This window comes from Canis aureus, chromosome 13 (genome assembly GCF_053574225.1).
Source record: "Canis aureus isolate CA01 chromosome 13, VMU_Caureus_v.1.0, whole genome shotgun sequence".
NCBI lineage: Eukaryota > Metazoa > Chordata > Mammalia > Carnivora > Canidae > Canis > Canis aureus.
The window spans coordinates 12,992,504-13,016,981 of record NC_135623.1 but is presented as its reverse complement, the minus strand read 5'-3'; the positions used below and the strand labels follow the sequence as shown (position 1 = coordinate 13,016,981).

Genomic DNA, 24,478 nt, shown 5'->3' with positions numbered 1-24,478 from the left:
CTCATACATTTTAATTACTGCTTATTATTCTATAATAGAAATGTAACCCACTTTTTAACAATTCCCTTTGGTGGATGTTAAGGTTGTTTCTATTTTTTCCTGCTGCAATCAACGCTGTAATGAACAAACATCCTTGTACGTGTGTACAGAAGTTCAAGTTTCTCAAAACAGAGACCAAGAATGGAATTAAGGGTTTGAGGGAAGGCATAATAACATTTTTAGTAGACACTGCCTGGCTACCTTCCAAAGATGTTGTCCCAATTTACAACCCCACCAACACTGTTGGAGAATAGTAATTTCCCTCACTCTTACCAAATGGATGTAATCAATTTTTAAGATATTTTTCAAGTTAGGAATGTTTAAAATATCTCATTTTTGTACTTTGCTTTTCTCATTGCTGATGATTGCACATGTTCTTATATTTGTTAGCATTTGTATTTCTTCTGTGAGTTGCTAATTTTTCTACCGTATTGTTGGTTTTTTATGTTGGGTTCATAGGAGACCTTTATGGTTAATTTTATGGTGTTTTTTTTTTAATTTTTTTTTTATTTATTTATGATAGTCACAGAGAGAGAGAGAGAGAGAGGCAGAGACACAGGCAGAGGGAGAAGCAGGCTCCATGCACCGGGAGCCCGACGTGGGATTCGATCCCGGGTCTCCAGGATGGCGCCCTGGGCCAAAGACAGGCGCTAAACCGCTGCGCCACCCAGGGATCCCTTTTATGGTGTTTTTTGTGAGAGGTTTTAGTTTTCAATGTTATTAAATCTGTCAGTCTTTTTCTGTATGTTTTCTAAATTTTGTCTTGTTTAGGAATGCTTTCCTACCCCCTCAAAATTTGGAAATACTCTTTTTAAAAAAGAATTATTAAAAAAAATAAAAATTAAAAAAATTAAAAAGAATTATTTATTTATTTTAGAAAGAGAGAGTGAGGAGAGGGGCAGAGGGAGGGGAAGGTAAGTAGACTCTGCGCTGAGCACAGAGCCTGACGTGGGGCTCGATCCCAGGACCGTGAGATCATGACTCAAGCTGAAAACAAGAGTCAGACGCCTAAATACCTGAGCCATCCAAGTGCCCCCAAATTTGGAAATATTCTAAAGTTTCTCGTATTATTTTGTGTTTGGAGTTTATTTATTTTAATCATGCTGGAATTTATTTTTGTGCATGGTGTGAGGAATGGTTGGAACCTATTGTTATTCCCAAATGAATAGCCAGTTGTCCCAACGACACCTGTTACAGACATTATTTTCCCCTCTAATTTGAAATGCCATCTCTTTCATATACTAAATTCCAATAAATAAATGGGGGGAGAAAATCTGGCCTTAAATACTTTATTCTTTTAAAAATAGTCATCTATTCTTGGGCTAATAATATTCTATTTGAATAATTATAGCTTCATAGCACATTTTGATATCTAATAGGGTAGGTCCTTGCTCCTATATGGTCAACATTTTTGGCTACTCTCACATGTTTAGATCAACCCGCCAAATTTCATTTTTAAAAAGATCAATTTGTGTGGCAATGGGATCCTTAAAATAAATGGTCTCCAACCTGTCTTTATTTATATAGATATTCTTTTACATCTTAGAGTAAAATTTCATAATTTTATTTATATAAGACATTCACATTTCTTGCTAAATTTATTTCTTGTTGTTTTATAGATTTTGCAGCAATTGTGAATTGATTCTCTTCTGTGACATATTCTTTTTTTTTTTCTTAAAACTTTATTTATTTATTTGACAGACAGAGAGAGAGAGCACAAGCAGAGGGAGCAGGAGGCAGAGGGAGAGGGAGAAGAAGTCTCCCTGCTGAGCAAGGAACCCAATGCGGGCCTTAATACAGGACCCTGGGATCACGACCCAAGCCAAAGGCAGATGCTTAACTGACTGAGCCACCCAGGTGCCCCTCTGTGACATATTCTAATAAGTCATTGCTGGTCTACAGGAAAGCTATTGATTTCTATATGATAATTTTATATATAACCATTTTATTAACTTTCATTCATTCTAATAATTTTCGTTGGTTCATTTAGATTTTGTAGGCACTTTCTTCTTCAAATAATGCTTTGTGTTGTGTCTTTTTCCCCTAATATTTATACCTCATCTTTTCTTCTTAAAAAAGATTTTATTTATTTATTCATGGGAGACACAAAGAGAGGCAGAGACCAAAGACCTGCTGAAATACTTTCCCAGTTACTTTTTATACCCGTTCTTTGCATGCATAGCAGTTTGTGCATATTACAGTAACATGTTCAACTTAATAGGATGCAACTGCATTTAATATAAACTACTTAATTTAATAGACTACACCAGTATATAATATTTCCATATTTAACTCTGGATAATTGCCTTTATAGGGGTCATAGTGTGGGCATCCCCTTCTGGGCAACCTGCACTATATATGCAACATTTGCCTTTGGTTTCTGGTAGATACTTTTAATCACATTATGGAAATATAATAACAGCAAAAGTTACTATATATTTGTGTTACTGTTGAAAGTGCTTCATATATTAACTCATTTAGAAAATTGCCTTCTATTCCCAGCTTACTAATAGTTGTGTGTGTGTGTGTGTGTGTGTGTGTGTGTATGTGTTCACAGGAGTGTGGGATTTTACTGAATGCTTTTGCAGCATCTATTGGGATAGTTGTAGGACTTTTCTCCTTTATTCTGCTACTCTAGGGAATGAAATCAACACCTCTAGTGTTAAATCAGAACCTCATGGAGTCCCCTAATCCATCAACATCATCACTTTTCACTAATTATCCCACTCTCCTCATGTTCTCATTTTTTTCTTTCCCAGTCTAGAGTCCATGGTACATCACTGCAATCACAATATTATAAATCCCCATAATGCTCCTGTCACTTTCTCTTCATTAAACTCACTGACAGTACTCCACATCCTCCTACACTCCGTTAACTGAGTAGTCCCTGTCTCTACCTGAGCAGCTGGACATGGCTGGAGAAAATCACACAACTGGGCGGTCTCAACTGGAATTTCTGACTACAAACCTTAAAGGGGACTCAGTGCTGCCCAGTAATGCTGCTATACTCCCCCTGGTATAGCTTTGTTTTCCCACTGGCCAGTATGACCTCTTCCGCTCCCTGCGAGCCTCCAACATACTCCACCCCCTTCACTTGCTATCTAGAACTCATTTTGAGAAAGTAGAGAGCACTCAGACTCATCTTCCTCCCATCGAATCTACCAACTTTTCTGATCTGCATCAACACCCGTATTCCCTGCTTCCTCACCTGGGTCTACACTCTTATCCCACATTGTCTTCCCAAGGATCAAATTCCTTCTCTCTGCTGTACCATCAGTTTCTCCTTCAGTACCAGGCCATTCCCATCACCAAGATCACATGCCTTGGGATCTCTCATCTTTAAACACACATACACAGAATTCTCCCTAGACAGCATATCTCTCTTCAGCTGACGTTCCACCTACTCCTACTCATAGCAAAACTTATGGAAAGATCGTCAATACCTGCTTTCTGCTTCTTAACCTTTCATCATGATCCAACCAAACGTTTAACCTCTTCATGGAAACTGCTATTGTCAAACTTACCATTGACCTCTAGTTTGCCAGGTGCACTTCTCTGTTCTTCTCATCTTACTTGACCTCTATGAAGCTTTCAACACGGTTAACCACTTCCTTCTTGAAACACTTATTTCTATTAGCTTTGATAATACACCACTCTCCTCATTTTCTTCTACCTCATTGGCTGAAGCTTCTCAGTCTCCTTTACTGGCTTCTTGTTAAGCCAACCTCCAAATATTGGAGTGACAAGGACTCCATTCTTTTCCCTCTTGTCTTCTCACTCCTTTGGTGATCTCATCCAACTCTAGTGATTTAGTTTCTTTCTTTCTTTCTTTCTTTCTTTCTTTCTTTCTTTCTTTCTTTCTTCCTTTCTTTCTTTCAGCACAAGTGGGGGGAGGGGCAAAGGGCAAGAGAGTGAGAGAATCTCAAGTAGACTTCCCATTGAGCCCAGAGCCTGACAGGGGCTCAATCCCAGGACCTTGAGATCATGATCTGAGCTGAAACCAAGAGTTGGTCTCTCAACCAACTTAGCCACCCAGGGACCCTGTCTTGTCTTGTCTTTTTTTTTTTTTTTTTCTTTCTTTCTTTCTTTCTTCTCTCTTTCTCTTTCCTTCTTTTTCTCTGTACCCAACATGGCTCTTGAACTCGAGAACCCCCAATCAAGAGTTGTATGCTCCACCCACTGAGCCAGCTAGGCACCCCTCCCGTTGTTTGGTTTTCAACACCTGATGGGTGACAAAGATTCTCACTTTGACCAAGTTTTAGATAGACTCCTCTAAGGCTTCTTTTGATTAGGCTTGTCCTAATCCTTGTGCCCTGTCCTCAGCCTGCCTAGCTAGTTTTAGCAAGAATGTTGCTAATCAGTTTAGTGAGAATCCTCCCACCCTTGACACCTGATCAAGTTCTCATCTCTAACCTTCATTTTTTTTTGTCTTTTTTATTTTTTAAAGATGTTATTTATTTATTCATGAGAGACACACAGAAAGAGAGAGGCAGAGACACAGGTAGAGGGAGAAGCAGGCTCCCTGCAGGGAGCCCTACATGGGACTCGATCCCGGGACTCCAGGATCACACCCTGGGCCAAAGGTGGCACTAAACTGCTGAACCACCGGGCTGCCCAAGTCCTTGGTTTGTCTTTAGCAAGCATCCTGTTATGCCAGTTTAGCGAGAATCCCCCTACCCTTGATGTCTCCTCATAATTTTCCACTAATTGACCCCCCTCACTCTCATTGGCTATAAGATCCCAGTTGTCTTGGCTGTATTTAAATTTGAGCTCAGATTCTCTCACCTGCTGCAATAGTTTTGAATAAAACCTGTCCTGTCATCTTTACAAATGTCCAGTGAATAATACTCTTTAACTTGACTCCCAGCTTTTTTTTTTTTTCCAGCTTTTTTTTATTTTTATTTTTTGGCTTCCAATTTTGTATCTTCAGCCCAGACAAGGCCTCTAACCTCTAGACTTAAATATACTATTGCCTCTTTGACAGCCCCTCTCAGATTGCTAATTGGAATTTCAAACTAAACAGATCCAAAATAAAACTTTTGATGTTCCTCTCTCAGTTTTTTTTTTTTTTTAAATAAGATCTAGGGCACCTGGGTGGCTCAGTGGGTTAAGCATCTGACTCTTGATTTTGGCTCCGGTCATGATCTCAGGGTTGTGAGATAGAGCTCTACATCGGGCTCTGTGCTGGGCATGGAGTCTGCTTGGGATTCTCTCTCTCCCTCTGTCCCTCCCCCATCCACTCACTCTCACACTCTCTTGCTCTCTCTCTCTCTCTCGCTCTCTCTCGCACACACACACACACACACACACACAAAGAGGTAGGATTTACATCTCCTCACTTTGAATATGTGTGGGTTGTGGCCACTTTTGGCTAACAGAATATGGTAGAACCAATACTAAATAGCTTCTGAGGCCAAGTCATAAAAGGCCATGCAGCTTCCACTTTGCTCACAGGAACACTTTCCGGGAACTCTGAGCACCAATGTAGGAAGTCTGATTATCCTGGGGTCACCGTGGTAGAGAGGCCATGTGTAGATGCTTTAGTTAGCTGTCCCAGCCTGCAAGTACAAAGGCCCTATACCATGTGCTAGATATTAGGGACACAGAAACAAATGAGGCAGGGTTCCTGCCTTCAATATTTCCTACTAGCTACAACTTCAAGAAGAGAATCTAATTGTCTTCTCCCTCCACCCCAATGCACGTTACTTTGATATTGTAGGGACTCCTCATTCTTCTATTCTTTTTCTTCCTCATGCTCTTCCTTTCCCCTTTGTTCTTCCTCGACTTCGTCCTCCACATTTTATATTTCCCCCAATCTTTTTAAAAATTTTTCTTCATTTATTTATGAGAGACAGACACAGGCAGAGGGAGAAGCAGGCTCCATGCAGGGAGCCCGACATCGGACTCGATCCTGGGTCTCCAGGATCACGCCCTGGGCTGAAGGCAGGTGCCAAACCACTGAGCAACCCAGGGATCCCCTATTTCCCCTGATCTGATTCTCTTTATTGCCTTCCTTTTCCTCCTTCTCCATACAACCCTTACATCATGTCTTCACTCATTTTTACTTGTAAGAGTGAGATTCAGAATTGAGAAAGGAAAGGAAAAGAAACTTCTCTCCTGCTGTTATACTTCTCTATTGCTGGGTATCAGATAACCCCAGAAGTCAATGGCATAAGGAAAGAACCATTCCATAACAAGTGTTGGTGAGGATGTGGAGAAAAGGGAACCCTTGTGCACTGTTAGTGGGAATGCAAAAACGGTGCAGCCACTGTGGAAAACAGTAATGAGTTTCCTCAAAAAATTAAAAATAGAGGGCAGCCTGGGTGGCTCAGCAGTTTAACGCTGCCTTCAGTCCAGGGCCTGATGCTGGGGACCCAGGATGGGGTCCCACGTCAGGCTCCCTGCATGGAGCCTGCTTCTCCCTCTGCCTGTGTCTCTGCCTCTCTCTCTCTCTCTGTCTCTCATGAATAAATAAATAAAATCTTTAACAAAAAATAGAAATACCATATGAGCCAACAATTCTACTTTTGGGTATTTATCTGAAGAAAGTGAAAACACTAACTCAAAAAGATATACAGGGCAGCCCGAGTGGCTCAGTGAAACTCTCTCTCTCTCTCACTCATGAATAAATAATCTTTAAAAACAAAAACAAAAAGATATACACACACATACTCATACCCCATATTCATTGCAGCATTATTAATTATACTCAAGATATGGAAGCAACCCAAGTGCCCACTGATGGAAGAATGGATACTTTGCATTGCATCCATTATCTTTTTCATTATATATTTATGTATTTATTTATTTCATTATATATAATAATATATTAAATATATATCTCATATATGTAATTATGTATACACACAATGGATGTAATTCATATATAATATATAAACATAAGTGATTCATTATATATATTTATATACAGAATATATATACTGGAATATTATTCAGTGTATAAAAAATATTTATTTTTTTAATACTTTTTTTTTCAAAGATTTTATTTATTTATTCATAGAGACAGAGAGCGAGAGGCAGAGACACAAGCAGGCATCATACAGAGCGCCCGATGTGGGACTCGATCAAGGGTCTCCAGGATCACGCCCTGGGCTGCAGGCGACGCTAAACCGCTGCGCTACTGGGGCTGCCCAATCTTTTTTTTTTTTTAAGATTTTATTTATTTATTCATGAGAGGCAGAGACATAGGCAGAGGGAGAAGCAGGCTCCATGCAGGGAGCCCGATGTGGGACTCGATCCTGGAGCCAAAGGCAGAAGCTCAACCGCTGAGTCCCCCAGGCATCCCCAGTGTATAAAAAATCTTGCTACTTGCAACATGGATGGAACTTGAGGGCATCACACTAAGTGAAATAAGTCAGAGAAAAACTTTATAATTTGACTTATATGTGGAATCTAAAGCAGGCAGCTGAACAAAAACAAGAAAGAAACTCAGAGAGAATAGACTGGTGTTTGCCAGAAGTGGAGTGTGTGTGTGTGTGTGTGTGTGTGTGTGTGTGTGTGTGTGAAATGGGAAAAGGGGGCCAAAAGGTCCAAACTTCCAGTTATAAAACAAATAAGTCCTGGAGAATGTAATGTACAGTGTGGCGCCTGTAGTTAATAATATTATATAGTATATTTGAAAGTTGCTAAGAGAGTGTATTTTAAAAGTCCTCATCACAAGAAAATAATTTTTAACAATGTACGGTCACAGATGTTAACTAGACTTATTGTAGTGATTATTTTGCAATATATACTAATATTGAACACATTTTGTACACCTAAAACTAATATAATGTCATTTGTGAATTGTATCTCAATTTAAAAAACAACATTTTTAAATGCCTATGAATTCTGTGGGTCAAGAATTCAGAAAAAATAGGGGCACCTGGGTGGCTCAGTGGTTGAGCTTCTGCCTTCGGCTCAGGTCGTGATCCTGGAGACCCAGGATCGAATCCCACATCGGGCTCCCTGCATGGAGCCTGCTTCTCCCTCTGCCTGTGTCTCTGCTTCTCTCTGTGTGTCTCAAATAAATAAATAAATAGATAAATAAAGTTTTTTTTTTAATTCAGAAAAAATAATAGTGGAGGGACACCTGGCTGGCTCAGTCAGTAGAGCATGTGACTCTCGATCTTGAGGTTATGATTTCAAGACCCACATTGGACATAAAATTTACTTTAAAAAAATAATACTAATGAAATAGTTGTCTTTGTTCTGTACTGTCTGGAACCCTAGCTAGCAAGACTCAAATCGAGGGGAGTGACTCATATGGCTGGTCCCTGGAATCATCTGGAAGATTTTTTTTTTAAATCTTTATTTATTTATGATAGTCACAGAGAGAGAAAGAGAGAGAGAGAGAGAGATTGAGAGGCAGACATAGGCAGAGGGAGAAGCAGGCTCCATGCACCGGGAGCCCGACGTGGGATTCGATCCCGGGTCTCCAGGATCGCGCCCTGGGCCAAAGGCAGACGCCAAACCGCTGCGCCACCCAGGGATCCCCATCTGGAAGATTTTTTACTATGTGTCTGGCACTTCAGCAGGAATAGGTAAAAAGTTGGTCTTAGCTGGAACAGAGCACCTACATATGGCCTCTCTGATGTGATGGCCTCAAGGTAGTCAGACTTCTGGTATGGCAGCTCTGGGCTATGAGAGAGAAGGTTCCAGCAAGCAAGGTAAAAACTACATGACCTTTTATGACCTAGCCATGGAAGCCACATGGTATCAATTCTGAAGTTGTCTACTGATCAAAGTGGTCGCGAGCCCACATATATTGAAAGGGAGAGGACACAGACCCCACCTCTTAATGGGTGAAAGGTCAGAGAATTTGTGGCCAAGTTTTTTGTTTGTTTTGTTTTTTTAAGATTTTATTTATTTATTTTAGAGAGAGGGTAAGTGGGAGGAGGAGCAGAGGAAGAGGGAGGAGAGAGAAGCAGACTCCCCACTGAGCATGGAGCCCTAGGCAGGGCTCATGACCCTTAGGTCATGACCTGAGTCAAAATCCAGAATTGGACACTTAACCAGCTAAGCCACTCAGAAGCCCCGTGGCCATATTTTAAAGCCACCAGAACTTCTCAGTTCAAATGTCAGCATATCAGAGAGGCTATCCCTTCCTGCTTTTTCTAAAATTGTCACCCCTAGAATTGTCTACAACTCTCATCATGATTCGTAATTATCTTATTCTTTTGGCTCATTTTTTGTTTATTATGTCTCACTTCAAGACTGAACTGCATGAGGAGAGGAACCCCACTTCTCTGGCTCACCCTTGGATCCCGATTACCTAGCCCAGGGCTTGGCATAAATAAATCACACTATAGAATTGGAATTAAAATCTAGATTTATCTCATTCCCTAATTCATTCCTTTTATTTCATCTTGAAGGAGAGAAAAAAAAATCAATTGTCCCAGTTAAAAAGTGTAGTAGAAACAAATGCTGAAAGTAAAAACAAACATATTAGTTGATTTGTTGTCAAAGCCTCACGCACTGCCCTCCTTAGTAGCTCTGCCATCTCAGAGATGGCAAAATCAAATAGAGTTGCCAACTCTCTCTGTTCCTGGCCCTAGATCATGAATATGTAGAAACCTGCCTGCTTGCAAAATACAAAAGAGGGACTTTTTTTTTTTTTTTTTTTTTTAAGTTCCAGGAAGTATTTTATTGTTTGACTAACAGAACACACAAAACCAGGCAGAGAAGTCCCCACGGAAATGATTGGTCACGGTTCTTGTTGTTTGCCCTCTGATCCTTCATCTTCTAAGCATTTATTATTTTTCTTTTAAAGATATTAGATATTTATTTTTATCACAAATGCAATCCAAATACGAATGAATGAATGAATGAATGAATGAATAAATAAATAAATAAATGTATTATTGTTTAACATCTGACCCCACCACGTTCCTTTAAATAACAAAAAGAGCTAACTGTCTTTTCAAAGCCTATGTGGCCATAGCTGTCCCGCCTATGGTTTTAAAAACAGACCTTCTGAAATCCCTTCTTGACCTACAGCTCCTCTGTTAAAGAAATCCTGGGAAAGTGGTCCTATTGATAATGTCGATAGTCTCCAAAAGGTGAGGATGGTAACTGTGCTGAAGGCAACAGAGAGGGGTCTTCAGCAAACTGAGGACCATTGGGAAATTGTGCAGAGGCAAATCTTGTCAACAAGATGCCAGCTCCTTCAATTAAAGCTAGGAGGACACCACCCATCGCGGCTGACCCAACCATGGCCACTGGTCCTGGTAAGGCACCACTTGTGATGGAGTTCCAGGGATCTTCTTTTCCTCTCACTTGAACCACACTGCAGTCAGTCATGAAAAATAAATCTCCTCAACTGCAAAGCTACCTCCCAACTGCGGAGCCCTGGTTTTAATAGCTGTCAAACTCTCTCATAGTCTGGGGTTTACTCCCACTGGAGAATTGCGAAAATCTTTGAGTGCTTGAAAGAAACCACCACCTATGCTACCCATGGTAAAAGCCCGTCCACAATTCTCAAGGTCAAGGCTCTCACATATACTCCTCCATCTTGACTCCACCAGAAGAAAACACCCCTTCTTAAAGTTTTAATTAAAATTCCAGTTAGTTAGCTTTAGGTGTACAATATAGTGATTTCACACTTTCATACAACACCAGGTGCTTCTCACAGCGAGTGCACTCCTTGATCCCCATCACCTATTACACCCAATCTCCCAATCCCCCCACCCACCTCCCCTCTGGTAACCATTAGTTTGTTAAAAAAAGGGCTACTTCTTAAAGAGAGAGAGAGAGTCATTTCTATTCAACATTGTACTGGAGGTTTAGGGCATTGAGCAAGAATATAAAAGAAAAAGCATCCATATTGGAAAAGAAAAAGTTAAAACTATCTCTATTTGCAGCTAACATGATCTTATATATAAAGATGTTAAAAAACCCACAAACAAAAAAACTTAACTGCTACAGGTAATAAACAGATTCAGTAAGGCTGTAGATACAAGATAAATATAAAAAAAACAATTGTATTTTTACATATTAGCAATGAACAATCGAAAAACAAAATTAAGAAGATAATTCCACTGTTACTAGCACCAAAAAGGATAAAATACTCAAGAATAAATTTAACCAAAGTATAAACTTTGCACCCTGAAAACTGCAAAACATTATTGAAAAAATTAAAGAAGACCTAAAGAAATGAAAACATATCCTACGTTTATGGATTCTAATATTGAATACTGTTAAAATGGCAATAATCCCCAAATTAATCTACAGATTGAATACAATTCCTATCAAAATTCCAACTGCTTAAAAAAAAATTCCAACTGCTTTTTTTTTTTTTTTTTTTTTTGCAGATGTAAACAAGCTGATCCTAAATTTCATCTGGAAATGCAAGAGACCCAGAATAACCAAAACAACCTTGAAAAAGAAGAACAAAGTTGGAGAATTGACACTTCCTGATCTCGAAACTACAAAGCTATCATAATCAAGACAGTGTGATACTAGCATAAGGAAAGACAAAGATCCACACAATAGAATTGAGAGTCCAAGAATAAACCCTTACATTTGCAGTTGATTGATTTTGACAGGGGTTGTAGACCATGGGGGAAAGAAGTCTTAAACAAATGGTGTAAATAAATAAAATCTTTAAAAAATAAAAGGGGGGGCAGCCCCGGTGGTTCAGCGGTTTAGCGCTGCCTTAACCCAGGGCATGATCCTGGAGACCCGGAATCAAGTCCCTCGTCGGGCTCCCTGCATGGAGCCTGCTTCTCCCTCTGCCTGTGTCTCTGCCTCTCTCTGTGTCTCTCGTGAATAAATAAATAAAATCTTTAAAAATAAAAAAAATTAAAAAACTGGTCCTTGGACAACTGTGTATCTACATCCAAAAGAATGAATCTAAACCCTACCTCCCATCATATATAAAAGTAGACTCCAAATACATCAAAGACCTAAATGTAAGAGCTAAAAGTATAAAAAGTTTAAATGCATAAGAATGAATCTTTATGACTTTGGATTAGTTTTCTTAGATATGATAACAAAAAAGCTCAAGCAATCAGAGAAAAATTAGACTCTGTCTAAACTAAAAACTTTTGTGCTTCAGGAGCACCTGGGTGGCTCAGTCGATTGAGTATCCAATTCTTGATTTTGGCTCTGGTCATGGACTCAGAGTCCTGGGACCAAGCCCCACGGTCTCTGCACTCAGCAGGGAATCTGCTTGAGGCTTTCTCTCCCACTCCCTCTGCTGCTGTCCACTCAAATGAATAAATAAATCTTAAAAAAAAATAGAAGACTTGAATCAACATTTCTCCAAAGAAGTCATACAAATGGACAATAAGTACATAAATAGATGCTCAGCACCATCTGTCCTTAGGGAACTGCAAATCAAATACACAATGAGATATCACCTCATACCCATTAGGATAGGTATAATTTTTTTAAAAACCTGAAATAGGGCAGCCCAGGTGGCCCAGTGGTTTAGCGCCGCCTTCAGCCCAGGGCCTGATCCTGGGGACCTGGGATAGAGTCCCATGTCGGGCTCCCTGCGTGGAGCCTGATTCTCCCTCTGCCTGTGTCTCTGCCTCTCTCTCTATGTCTCTCATGAATGAATAAATAAATAAAATCTTTAAAAAAATTTTAAAAACCTGAAATAAAACAAATATTGGCAAGGATGTGGAGAAATTAGAGCCCTCATAAATTGCTGATGGGAATGTAAAATAGTATAGCCACTGTGGAAAACATTTCCTCAAAAAGGTAAACATAGAGTTATCATATAACCTGGCAGTTCTACTTCTAGGTATATACCCGGAAGAACTGAAAAGTTCCATATTCAAAAAAATTTATATGTACCCACACAAAAACTTGCACATATGTACCCACACAAAAACTTGCACACAGAGATCATAGCAGCATTATTGTAGCCAAAAAATGGAAACAATCCAAAGGTCTATCAACTGATGACTGGGTCAACAAAATACGGTGTATACATATAATGGAATATTATTCAGTATTAAAAGCAATGGAGTGGTGGGGGCGCCTGGATGGCTCAGTCAGTTAAGCATCCAGCTCTTGATCTCAGCTCAGGTCTTGAGTTCAAGCCCTCTGTTGGGCTCCATGCTGGGCATGGAATCTACTTTAAAAAAGAAAAAAAAAAGCAATGAAGTATTGATGCATGCTACACAGATACACCTTGAAAACACTGTGGTAAGAAAAGAAACTAGATCCAAAAGAGGGACACCTGGGTGGCTCAGTGGTTGAGCGTCTACCTTCAGCTCAGGTCATGATCCTGGAGACCCGGGATCGAGTGCCACGTCAGGCTCCCTGCATGGAGCCTGCTTCTCCCTCTGCCTGTGTCTCTGCCTCTCTCTCTCTTTTTCTCTGTCTCTCATGAATAAATAAAATCTTTAAAAAAAAACATGCTGGAATTGGATAATAGTGATGATTGCACAGCCTTGCGAATGCACTAAAAACCACTGAAATTTTACACATTAAAATGGTGAATTTTATCATCTGTGAATTTTATCTCAATTAAAAAATGCAAAAGAGCAGGGCTGCCAGTAGAGGAGGAGCAGGTGGGCAGAAATCCCATTAGGATGCCAGGTGGTGTCTCTTGGCAAGGTAGTCTGGTTCGATAGTGTCCAAAGCAGGTCCGTGTCCTCCTCGGCCAGGTGGCTCCATTTCAGCTCCCACTTAAGGTTTCTGTCTGAATGAGGGGTTCCCCAGCTAAAAAAGAGTGAAAACCCTTTGCCCAACCGATCAACTGCCAAGAAGCTCCTCCCCAACTTCTAAGCTCCAGACTTGTGTGAGGCAGTGTGAGGAGAGGTTGGGGAGTCAAAACATCAACAGAGGCCAGGGGCCCAGACAAGGGCTGGAGCGTCGCAGACAGTGCTGGTGGCTGGAGCCCGGCCTCCTGGCAGCGTGTCCGCTAGCGAGGCTCCCTCTGGCTTGGTCTGGTCTCAGGGGAGCATTGACACATTTGAGAGGTTTAGTTTCATTCATAAACCTTGACTGAGCATGTCCTGGCTCTCCCCCCGGGTGGTGAGCCAAGTCCCTGTCCTCAGGTGGCTCAGGCACAGGATGTGTAAACATGCTCAGTCCCTGATGGTTCTGCTCCCCCTCCTGGACTGAGCTGAGATTATGGGTTCGCTGTCTTTCAAAAAAGTAAGACAGTGGCAGGGGAGCAGCTTTTAGCCCGGGGAAAGAAGGAGGAAAATTAGTGCCTATTGGGCCAGATACTGGAGCTTGCACATATGTGATTTAGCTTCCTCCTTACTGACTCCTTCAGCAGTCGGTGAAGGGACTTGTCCCGGGTGATTGGAGCTAGTGTGCTGTAGAACGGAGACTGGAACCCAGGATCGTGGGATTTGCAAGTCTGTGCTCTGGAGAAGCTGGAAGTTTGCCAGAGGTTTTCACCTTGGCCCCTCCATTGCACCATTTCTGTCTCCCACTATTCACACATTACTTGCTCATTCATTCATTCATTCCTTCATCCCAGAAATTTCCCTGAGGAGTCATTTGGTGCCACATGTGTTAGGCAACAGACACGCAAACCTGGATACCCGAATAAATCCATTCAAGGATTTATAATGTATTGGGAGCTAAGCCTGGGCTGAGACATAAGACCAGGGGCTGAGTTAATTATACCACCAAGGGAGGCCCTCTGGTGGTTTGGCCAGGTGGCAGGTGATTTTATTTATTTTTATTTTTTAGATTTTATTTATTTGTTCATGAGAGACACACAGAGAGGCAGAGACACAGGCGGAGGGAGAAGCAGGCTCCCTGCAGGGAGCCCGAAGAGGGACTCGATCCCGGGACCCTGGGGTCACACCCTGGGCCGAAGGCAGACGCTCAACTGCTGAGCCCCCCAGGTGCCCCCAGCAAGTGGTTTTAATATGAGAGCGAGAACTCAAGGTTTGGGGCAATGGGGGCAACTCTATTGCTAATTCTCTAGCCAACACCCCCTGTCCCGTGGCTGTGCAGGGTTTGGAAGGGTGAGCTGCCATCGTTGGGGAGAGCTGGGGGGGAAGTGGTAATAGGGCCAGGGCTACTTCTCAGCCACAGCAGGAAGTGGGGGGGGGGGTTGCTGAAAGGGCTTCGGAGAGTTTCCTTACTATAGGGCTTTGGTTTGGGAGGGCTCAGTCAGAAGGGTCATTGGGAGGGGGGCGGGGGGCGCCAGAGTGAGCTTGGGAAGGAGAATGTAGAGGATCAGAGCATCCAGAATGAGAGTGAGAGATGGGGCCTGAGGCTTTGCAGTCCTGTCCCAAGCTACAGGGTAAATACACTTCACATTCCGGTTTCTGAGGCTAGTTTTGGTGCAGGAAACAAGCTATCATCTTTGCTCAGGGTACCAAATAGAACATGGGGGAAATTTGTTAGGAAGTGCAAGAGGGAACGTCAGCCTCCACTCAGGCTGGAGGCCACGGGCACTGCTTACACTACGGAAGGGACTTGGCCTGGGGTAGAGAAGGAGGCAGGCGGCTACTAGGTTTAACTCAAGGCCTGACCTCGAGTTGGTTTTTCTTATCCTCTTAGGTGCACACCAGTCTGCTCATCTAGTGGCTACTTCCTCCTCTCCGAGCTAGCTGTGCCCTCCTGCTGTTCCTAGTTAACAGCTGCCTTAGCAGAGAAGTGGCTGCGGAGAGCACTCGGAATGCAGCATCTGTCCCTATAAGTCCCACTTCCATAGGCAGTTGGGGATGGAAGCAGCCAGAACTGGGATGCAGGATTTAGAACTCCAGTTCTTTCCATCCTTCACTGCAGTATCATAAGACACACACAGCCTGACTTCCTTAGCTTCCCTGAGCTTCAGTTGCCTTAAAAAATATCTACGTTGGGGCACCCGGAGGGCTCAGTGGTTGAGCGTCTTGTCTTCAACTCAGGCCTGCTTTTCCCTCTGCCTGCGTCTCTGCCTCTCTCTGTGTCTCTCATGAATAAATCAATAAAATCCTTTTCATAAACACACCTTTTAGTAGTTGTGAGGATTAAATGACATGTGAAGCCTCGAATACAACGCCTGGCCATGGTGGGCCCCTAATATTTGTCATCCGGACGTGCAAAACTGACCTGGCTCTCTGGCTGTGCATGGTAGGTAGATGCTCAAATGAGTATCTTATTATACATGTTACGTGCTGAACATACGAAATTCGGGTGTTGCAACCCTTACCCCCACTATCTCAGAATGTGACTGTACTTGGACACGGAGTCTCTAAAGGGGCGATCAAATTAAAATGACGTCTGTAAATTGGGCCCTCATCCAGCATGACTGGTGTCATGATAGGAAGAGAACATTTTGGCACAGATGTGGACAGAGGGACGATCACGTGAAGACACAGCGAGAAGACAGCCATGGATGAGCAAAAAAAGAGAGATCTCGGAAGAAGCCAATCCTTGATCTTAGACGTCTAACTTCCAGAACTTCCAGAAAATTAATTTTTGTTGTTCAGTCCGTCAGTGTGTGGTACTTTGTGATGGCCCCGCCGGCCAACTACAACAACACGTACACATTGTGCCTTTTTTTTTTTTTCACATTGTGCCTTTTTAACCCGTGGGTGGGTGGAAGGCTCCCTGGGTAGCTGATTAGAAACTGCTTCTCCGGGCAGCCCGGGGGGCTCAGTGGTTTAGCGCTGCCTTCGGCCCAGGGCATGATCCTGGAGACCGGGGATTGAGTCCTGCATGGAGCCTGCTTCTCTCTCTGCCTCTCTCTCTCTCTCTCTATCTCTGTCTCTGATAAATAAAATCTTAAAAAAAAGAAAAGAAAAGAAAAAAGAAAAGAAAAGAAAAGAAAAGAAAGAAAGAAAGAAAGAAAGAAAGAAAGAAAGAAAGAAAGAAAGAAAGAAAGAAAGAAACTGCTTCTCCTGGGTAGCCCGGGTGACTGGGGATCGAGTCCCACATCCGGCTCCCTGCATGGAGCCTGCTTCTCTCTCTGCCTGTGTCTCTGTCTGTCTCTCTGTATGTCTTTGTCTCTAATAAAAAATCTAGAAAAAAAAAGAAAGAAAGAAAGAAAGAAAAAAAGAAAGAAAGAAAGAAAAGAAAGGAAGGAAAGAAAAGAAAGGAAAGAAAAGAAAGAAAGAGAAAAGAGAAAGAGAGAGAAAGAAAAGAAAGAAAAAGAAAGAAAGAGAGAGATAAAGAAAGAAGAAAAGAAAAGAAAAGAAAGAAAAGAAAAGAAAATAATGGAAGAAAGATGGGCAGCCCGGGTGACTCAGGATCGAGTCCCACATCGGGCTCCCCGCATGGAGCCTGCTTCTCCCTCTGCCTGTGTCTCTGCCTCTGTGTCTGTGTCTATGAATAAATAAATAAATAAAATCTTTAAAAATAAATAAAAGCTCTTAAAAAGAAAAAGAAACTGCTTCTCCGCCTGCAGAGCTGGGCTCTCCAACTGCACGTCGGGCTTAGAGCCCCAGGCGCGGGCCCCGCCGCCTCGCACCGGGCGCTGCTCCCTGGCCTCTGCGCTGCAAGCAGGTGTCCGGGGCCAAAGCAAGCCTCGGCCTTCCCAGGTGGCCGGTCGCCTGCCGAGCCCAGGGACTCCCGCGGCACGGGGCGCGCTCCCGGGGCGGGCAGGGCTGCTGGGTGAGCCTTGCGGTGACCCCGGCGGCCCCGGTCCCGGGACGGCAGACACGCGGGAGAAGGCAGGGGCGCCGGGCGGGAGGGAGGGCGGGGAGGCCCGGGGCCCCGCGCGCCCGGCCACCGGCCAGTGCCACCCGCGCGCGCCCCCGACGCGTCCCCGGGGCCCGGCCCCCCGCCCCGCCCCGCCCCGCCCCGCCCCCCGGGGCCGCGCACGCCCCCTCCGCGAGCCGAGACCCCGGGCCGCGCGCGCCCTGCGCCCCTCCCCGCCCGGCGGGTGCGCGCTCTCCCCGCCCCCGCCCCCGCCCCCGCCCCCGCCCCCGCCCCCGCCCCCGCCCCCGCTGGCGGCGGCGGCCGGGATTGTTTTTGTTGTCGCGGAGGCCGGAAGAGCCGCGGGAGCCGGGCCCCGCCGCCCCGCCCCGCCCCGCCCGGCCCGCGTCCCCGCGGCGCCCGCCCAGCGCCACTATTCCGGAGAGCAAGCGTTACGCGGCGGCGGCGGCGGGGCCCGGGGCGGGGGGCGCCGGGCAGCGGGGCGAGGCGGCCCCCGCCGCCGCCATGGACGCGCTGGGACCCGGTGAGGAGCGCGCGCGGTGGGGAGGCCCGGGCGGGGCGGGGCGGGGCGCGGGCCCGGGTGGTGCCCGCCGCGGCGGCGTCGCGGAGCCGCGGGGCGCCCAGGCCGAGGCGGGCGGGGCGGGGCGGGGCGGGGCCGGGGGGGCGCCAGGTGCGCGGCCTGGCCCTGCCCGCGAGGGTCCCCTCCCGCCGCCGCGCTGCTCGGGCGCCCTCACCCCACCCCCCCGTGGCTTCCTTGGCGCCGGTGCACGGTCCCGAGCCCTCCGACAAGGAAGCGGAACTTGCCCCCAAACACTTCTCGTGCCCGCCCAAAGGCCAAGGGGCAGAGAACCCCCCGCCTCGAAGGCCCCGGAGCCTCGGGAGCCCGCGTCCTGCGCCCCTGCAGCCTGCGCGGCAGCCCCCGAGGGAGCCGGGCGGTGGGCGCGGGCCCGGCGGGCTCCAGGGCTCCCAAGTGCCCTAACTGGGTTAGAGACGTGGCCGTGAGGATTAGAGGAAGGAGAAAGTGCTTTGGCACCGTGATTCCCCATCTTCAGGAAGCACCTCTGTGCACCTTCTCCAGGCCGCCCAGTTGCAGGCTGCAAGAAATGCCCTGCGGATGGGGAACCTGGGGCCCCCTCCTCAAACCCCAACAAGGTTTCTAATGCCTCGGCTAAGCGGGGCAGGCTTTAGAGGCTACGATGCAATTAGCTTTAGTATCAAACCTTATCTACATAGCGGATTTAGTGGTAGGGCGTTTAATTTTTTTTTTTTTTTGAGTGCATAGAAAATTCAGTTTACCATTTGAGTTTGGAGACCTTGCAGGTCTGTTTTTACTTAGAACTTGCTTACATAACTGAATGATGGAAGCCCACCTTAATTTGCTGCTTAAAGTATTTTTTAAAGGCCCCCACCATCAAATTTCATATGCCTTTTTTTTTTAAAAAAGATTTTATTTATTTATTCATGAGAGACACACAGAGAGAGAGAGGCAGAGACACAGGCAGAGGGAGAAGCAGCCCGATGTGGGACTCGATCCCGGGACTCCAGGATCACGCCCTGGGCTGAAGGCAGGCGCTAAACCACTGAGCCACCGGGGCTGCCCTCGTATGCCTTTTTAAAAAATAAATTGGTTTTGTGACATTGGTAATAGTTGATAAACCTCAATCCCAGTATTAGGCTGGGTTACTTCTGCGGTGTCCCCCAGCCAAAGGCATGATCCTGACTTTTCTGTTCAATCTAGTAATTTAATAGTTGTATAACCTTGGGCAAGTTACTTAGTTCCTTTGAACTTTCATTTCCTCATCTATAAAATGAGGGTAATAATAATTATGTGCTGCAAGATTGTTGTGAGAATGAAATGAGATAATGTATGTGAGGAGTCTTAATGTGGACACTAATGCATTGTAGATATTCAACAAATGTTTCTTTTTCCCTCCGGGTTAGTAATTCATAATTGAAGCAACTGTTGCACTTACGAGCTGATGCTGGAAGACACTCTGTAACTGTGTACACAAACTGTATTTCGTGGAAAAGATCAACCTGGTAGAGTTAGAACCATCCTAGAGACTTCTTTTTTTTTTTTTTAATTTTTTATTTATGATAGTCACAGAGAGAGAGAGAGAGAGGCAGAGACACAGGCAGAGGGAGAAGCAGGCTCCATGCACCGGTAGCCCGACGTGGGATTCAATCCTGGGTCTCCAGGATCGCGCCCTGGGCCAAAGGCAGGCGCTAAACCGCTGCGCCACCCAGGGATCCCTCTTTTTTCTTTTTTGGTTTGATTTTAGCATTTGGAGATTTGAACTTAGCTCGCTCAGGATTGTGGAAAATTAATTCTCACTAACCACAGTGGTTTTTTTTTTTTTTTTTTATGATAGTCACACACAGAGAGAGAGAGAGAGAGAGAGAGGCAGAGACACAGGCAGAGGGAGAAGCAGACTCCATACACCGGGAGCCCGACGTGGGATTTGATCCCGGGTCTTCAGGATCGCGCGCTGGGCCAAAGGCAGGCGCCAAACCGCTGTGCCACCCAGGGATCCCCTAACCACAGTGTTAAGACACAAGTGTATAAATCAAAATGTCACATAAATCTTTTCTGTTGACCGGAACATTTTCTTGTTTGCTGTCAGTAAGCCCCTTTTCAGGTGTCACACTACCTCGGAAACCCAATTAATAATAAGCTTCTTGATGAACATAGAATTGGAGCAAAGGGAGTCGGTAGTCTTGTGGGATATTTTATCCAGGCTGTTTTAGAACTTAGAGAAGGATTCCAGCTTTGTTGAAGCACACACAGCTCTGGTGCTTTGTGCCCTCCTCACTTGAATAATCACTGAAATATTCTTAGTCTCCATGTGCGTTCTCTATTTTGGTTTCTGACAATAATAACTTAGAAATACATTTAGTCAGATTATCATTTATTCTGGCTATATTAATGATAACTTTTTTTTTTTTACGGCACTTTCATAGCTCTTAGCTCATTTGATCTTCTGTGAGATAAGCAAGGCAGCGCCAGCCCCAGCTTCCAGATGAGTAAGAGATTCCCAGAGCTTTAGTGACTTTGTCAAGGTCTCAAGGTTGAGTGGTGAGATGCAGATGAGTCTGGGTCATCTGACCCCTAGTCTTGCCCTCCTCTTCATTTAAGGCTGACTTCATCCAGCCTGTTGAGTAATATTTGTTTCCTTTGTGGAAGATGTAATTTTCTGACTTTCTCACCAAATTTTGGAGAAAGGCCCAGGGACCTTTGAGCACTGACTCTAACATTTATGCAATCGTGAGAGCTGACGTTTATTCAGCACGTACTATTATGAGGCACTGTGTTAAGCTTAATGGATGCTCACAGTATCTCATGGGATCCTCACAATTGTTTTAGGAAATAGCTGCTGTTCTTACCACACCTCCCATATTTTATAGATGAGGAACATTTTAGATGAAGGTTTTTCTAAATAAATCTCCTAATTCATTAATTTATTACTCAAAGAAATAACCACTCACCTTCTAACTTTTCTCTCTTACCAAACCACTCACCTTTGATACCACTTCTTTCATTTCCTCTGCTTCTGTCCCCTTGGTGTCAAGTACCAAAGGATTATGAAGTACATTGGGGGAAAAAAGCGCACTGGGCTGGGAATCAGGAAACCTAAATTCTAGTCACAATTTAAAATCAAAGCCCTATGTCCTTGGGCAAGTCATCTGCTCCAAATTTCTGTTTCTGAATTTCTATCATAAAGCTGGATTTATGATACAATGATTGCCTAAATGTACCCAAGACCATGCAGGGCTGACTTGTTTAGATGATTTAATTGGGGTTAATTTGGTATGACTGTCGCCTCTGATATTATTTATGATTTACCTCTTACCTTGTTTTGAAATGTCTTACCACACCTACAGCAGATCCCTTCTACACCAGAAGTGGAGCTCAACCCCAAGCAATCATATTTCTAGTGTAAATTACGTGCCTTTTGCTTTAGTGAAAAATGATAGTCAATTCTTGGGTTTTAAGAATGACTGGGTTTCTGTTTAGTTTCTATCTGGGGCTGCTAAAAAGATGATGGTACAGGCATACTGGGAGATATTGTGGGTTTGGTTCCAGATCACCACAATAAAGCAAGTCCAATGAATTTTTCGGTTTCTCAGTGCATGTAAAAGTTATCTTTACAATATGCTGTAGTCTCAGTGTACAATAGTATTATGTCTAAAAAATGTACATCCCTTAATTAAAAAATGATTTATTGCAAAAGAGTGCTAGCTGTCATCTGAGCTTTCAGTAAATTATAATCTCTTTGTTGATGGGGGCTCTTGCTTTGGTGTTGATGGCTGCTGACAGATGAGGCTGATGTTGCTAAGTTTGAGGTGGCTATGGCAACTCTTAAAATGAGATCGCAATGAAGGTTGCCACATCAATCGACTCTTCCTTTCATGAATGATTTCCTTGCAGCATGCGGTGATGTTTGATAGCATTTTACCCACAATAGAACTTCTTTCACAATCGGAGTCAATCCTCTCAAACCCTGCCACCGCTTTGTCAACTAAGTTTGTGCGGTCTAGGTATTTTGTTATCACTTCAACAATCTTCATAGCATCTTCACCAGGAATAGACTCCATCTCAAGAAACCACATTCTTTGCTCATCCACAGAAGCAGCTCTTCATCCCTTAAGGTTTTATCATGAGATTGCAGCAATTTAGTCATATCTTCAGGCTCTACTTCTAATTCCAGTTCTCTGGGTGTTTGCACCACATCTGCAGTTACTTCCTCCCCTGAAGTCTTGAACCCCTCTCAGTCATCCAGGAGCCTTAGAATTGACTTCTTCCAAACTCCTGTTGGTGTAGGTATTTTGACCACTTCCCATGAATCATGAACGTTTTTCATAGTATCTAGAATAGTGAATCCTTTCCAAAAGGTTTTCTTTTTCTTTTTCTTTTTTTAAAGGTTTTATTTATTTAGTCATGAGAGACACACAGAGAGAGGCAGAGACCAGGCAGAGGGAGAAGCAGGCTCCCTGCGAGGAGCCGGATGTGGGACCCGATCCCAGGACCCTGGGATTATGCCCTGAGCCAAAGGCAGACGCTCAACCACAGAGCCACCCAGATGTCCCTCCAGAAGGTTTTCAATTCACTTTGACCAGATCCATCAGAGGAATCACTATCTATGACAGCTATAGCTTTTCAAAATGTGTTTCTCAAAGTCTTAAAAGTCGAAATTACTCCTTGATTTATGGGCTGCAGAATGGACATTGTATTAGCAGGCATGAAAACCACACTAATCTTGTTGTTCACCTCTGTCAGAGCTCCTGGGTCATCAGGTGCATTGTTCATGAGCAGTAATATTTTGGAAGGAATCTTTTTTTTTTTTTTCTGAGCAGTAAATCTCAACAGTGGGCTTAAAGCATTTAATAAACCATGTTATATGGGATGCCTGGGTGGCTCAGTGGTTGAGCGTCTGTCTTCGGCTCAGGGCATGACCCCGGGGTCCCAGGATCGAATCCTACATCAGGCTACCGCATGGAGCCTGCTTCTCCCTCTGCCTGTGTCTCTGCCTCTCTCCTCTCTCTCTCTCTCTCTCTCTCTCTGTCTCTCATTAATAAATAAATAAAATATTTAAAAAATAGTCATAAACAGATATGCTGTCATCCAGGCTTTGTTGTTTCATTTGTAGAGGCCAGACAGTAGATTTAGCATAATTCTTAAGGACCCTAGGATTTTCAGAATGACGATTGGCTTGAACTTAAATTCACCAGCTACATTAGCCATTCACAAGAACTGATCTGTTCTTTGAAGATTTGAAGCCAAGCATTGACTTCTTCTCTCCAGCTATGAAAGTCCTAGATGGTCTCTTCTTTCAATATAAGGCTGTTTCAACCACATTGAAAGTCTGTAGCCACCTTCATTAATTTATCTTAACTAGACCTTTTAGATAACTTGCTGTAGATTCTGTATCAGCACCTGCTGCTCCACCTTGCACTTTTATGTTCTAGAGATGGCTTCTTTCCTTAAACTTCATGATCTAACCTCTTCTAGCTTCAATTTTTTTTTTCTTTTCAAAAAATATTTTGAGGGCAGCCCAGGTGGCTCAGAAGTTTAGTGCTGCCTTCAGCCCAGGGTATGACCCTGGAGACCCTGTATTGAGTCCCACATCGGGCTCCCTGCATGGAGACTGCTTTTCCCTCTGCCTGTGTCTCTGCCCCCCTCTCTCTCTCTCTCTCTCTTTCTATCTGTGTCTCTCATGAATAAATAAATAAAATCTTTAAAAAAATATTTTGAGAGTGTGTGTGTGCTGGAGCAGAGAGAAAGGGAGAGAGAGAATCTCAAGCAGGCCCCACACAGCATGGAGCTTAATGGGGAGTGGGGCATGGGAGGAATGGATGGGGGCTCAACCTCACAACCCCGAGATCATGACCTGAGCCGAAATCAAGTCAGACACCCAACCGACTAAGCCACCCAGGTGCCCCTAGCTTCAAACTTTTCTTCTGCAGCTTCCTCACCTCTCTCAGCCTTCATAGAATTGAAGAGAGTTAGAGTTTTGCTCTGGGTTATGCTTTGACTTAAGGGAATTTTGTGGCTTCTTTGATCTCTCCAGACCACTGAGACTTTCTCCTTATCAGCAATAAGATTGTTTTGCTTTCTTATCATTAATGTGTTCGCTGTAATAGCATTCTTAACTTCCTTCAGGAACTTTTCCATTACGTTCACAGCTTGGCTGACTGGCGCAGGAGGCCTACTTTTGGTCCATCATGGCTTTAACGTGCCTTCCTCACTAAGCTTAATCATTTCTAGCTTTCGATTGAAAGTGAGAGACATGTGACTCTTCCTTTCACTTGAACACTTAAAGGCCATTGCAGGGTTATCAGTTGGCCTAATTTCAGTATTGTGGTGTCTCAGAGA

The 24,478-nt window shown here is 44.0% G+C and overlaps 1 protein-coding gene and 1 pseudogene across 1 annotated transcript in view; one reads left to right on the top strand and one right to left on the bottom strand.

Moving 5' to 3' along the window:
* Nucleotides 1–10,048: 10,048 nt before the first annotated feature.
* On the bottom strand, nucleotides 10,049–18,110 carry LOC144282713 (mitochondrial import inner membrane translocase subunit Tim17-A pseudogene; annotated as a pseudogene).
* LOC144281894 (protein argonaute-4) overlaps nucleotides 18,035–24,478 on the top strand; it is a 39,617-nt gene continuing 33,173 nt past the window's right edge. Inside the window, exon 1 of the mRNA XM_077844783.1 lies at nucleotides 18,035–18,127. Within this exon, the coding sequence (XP_077700909.1) occupies nucleotides 18,109–18,127 (19 nt within the window). The 5' untranslated portion in view covers nucleotides 18,035–18,108. The remainder of the gene's footprint in view (nucleotides 18,128–24,478) is intronic.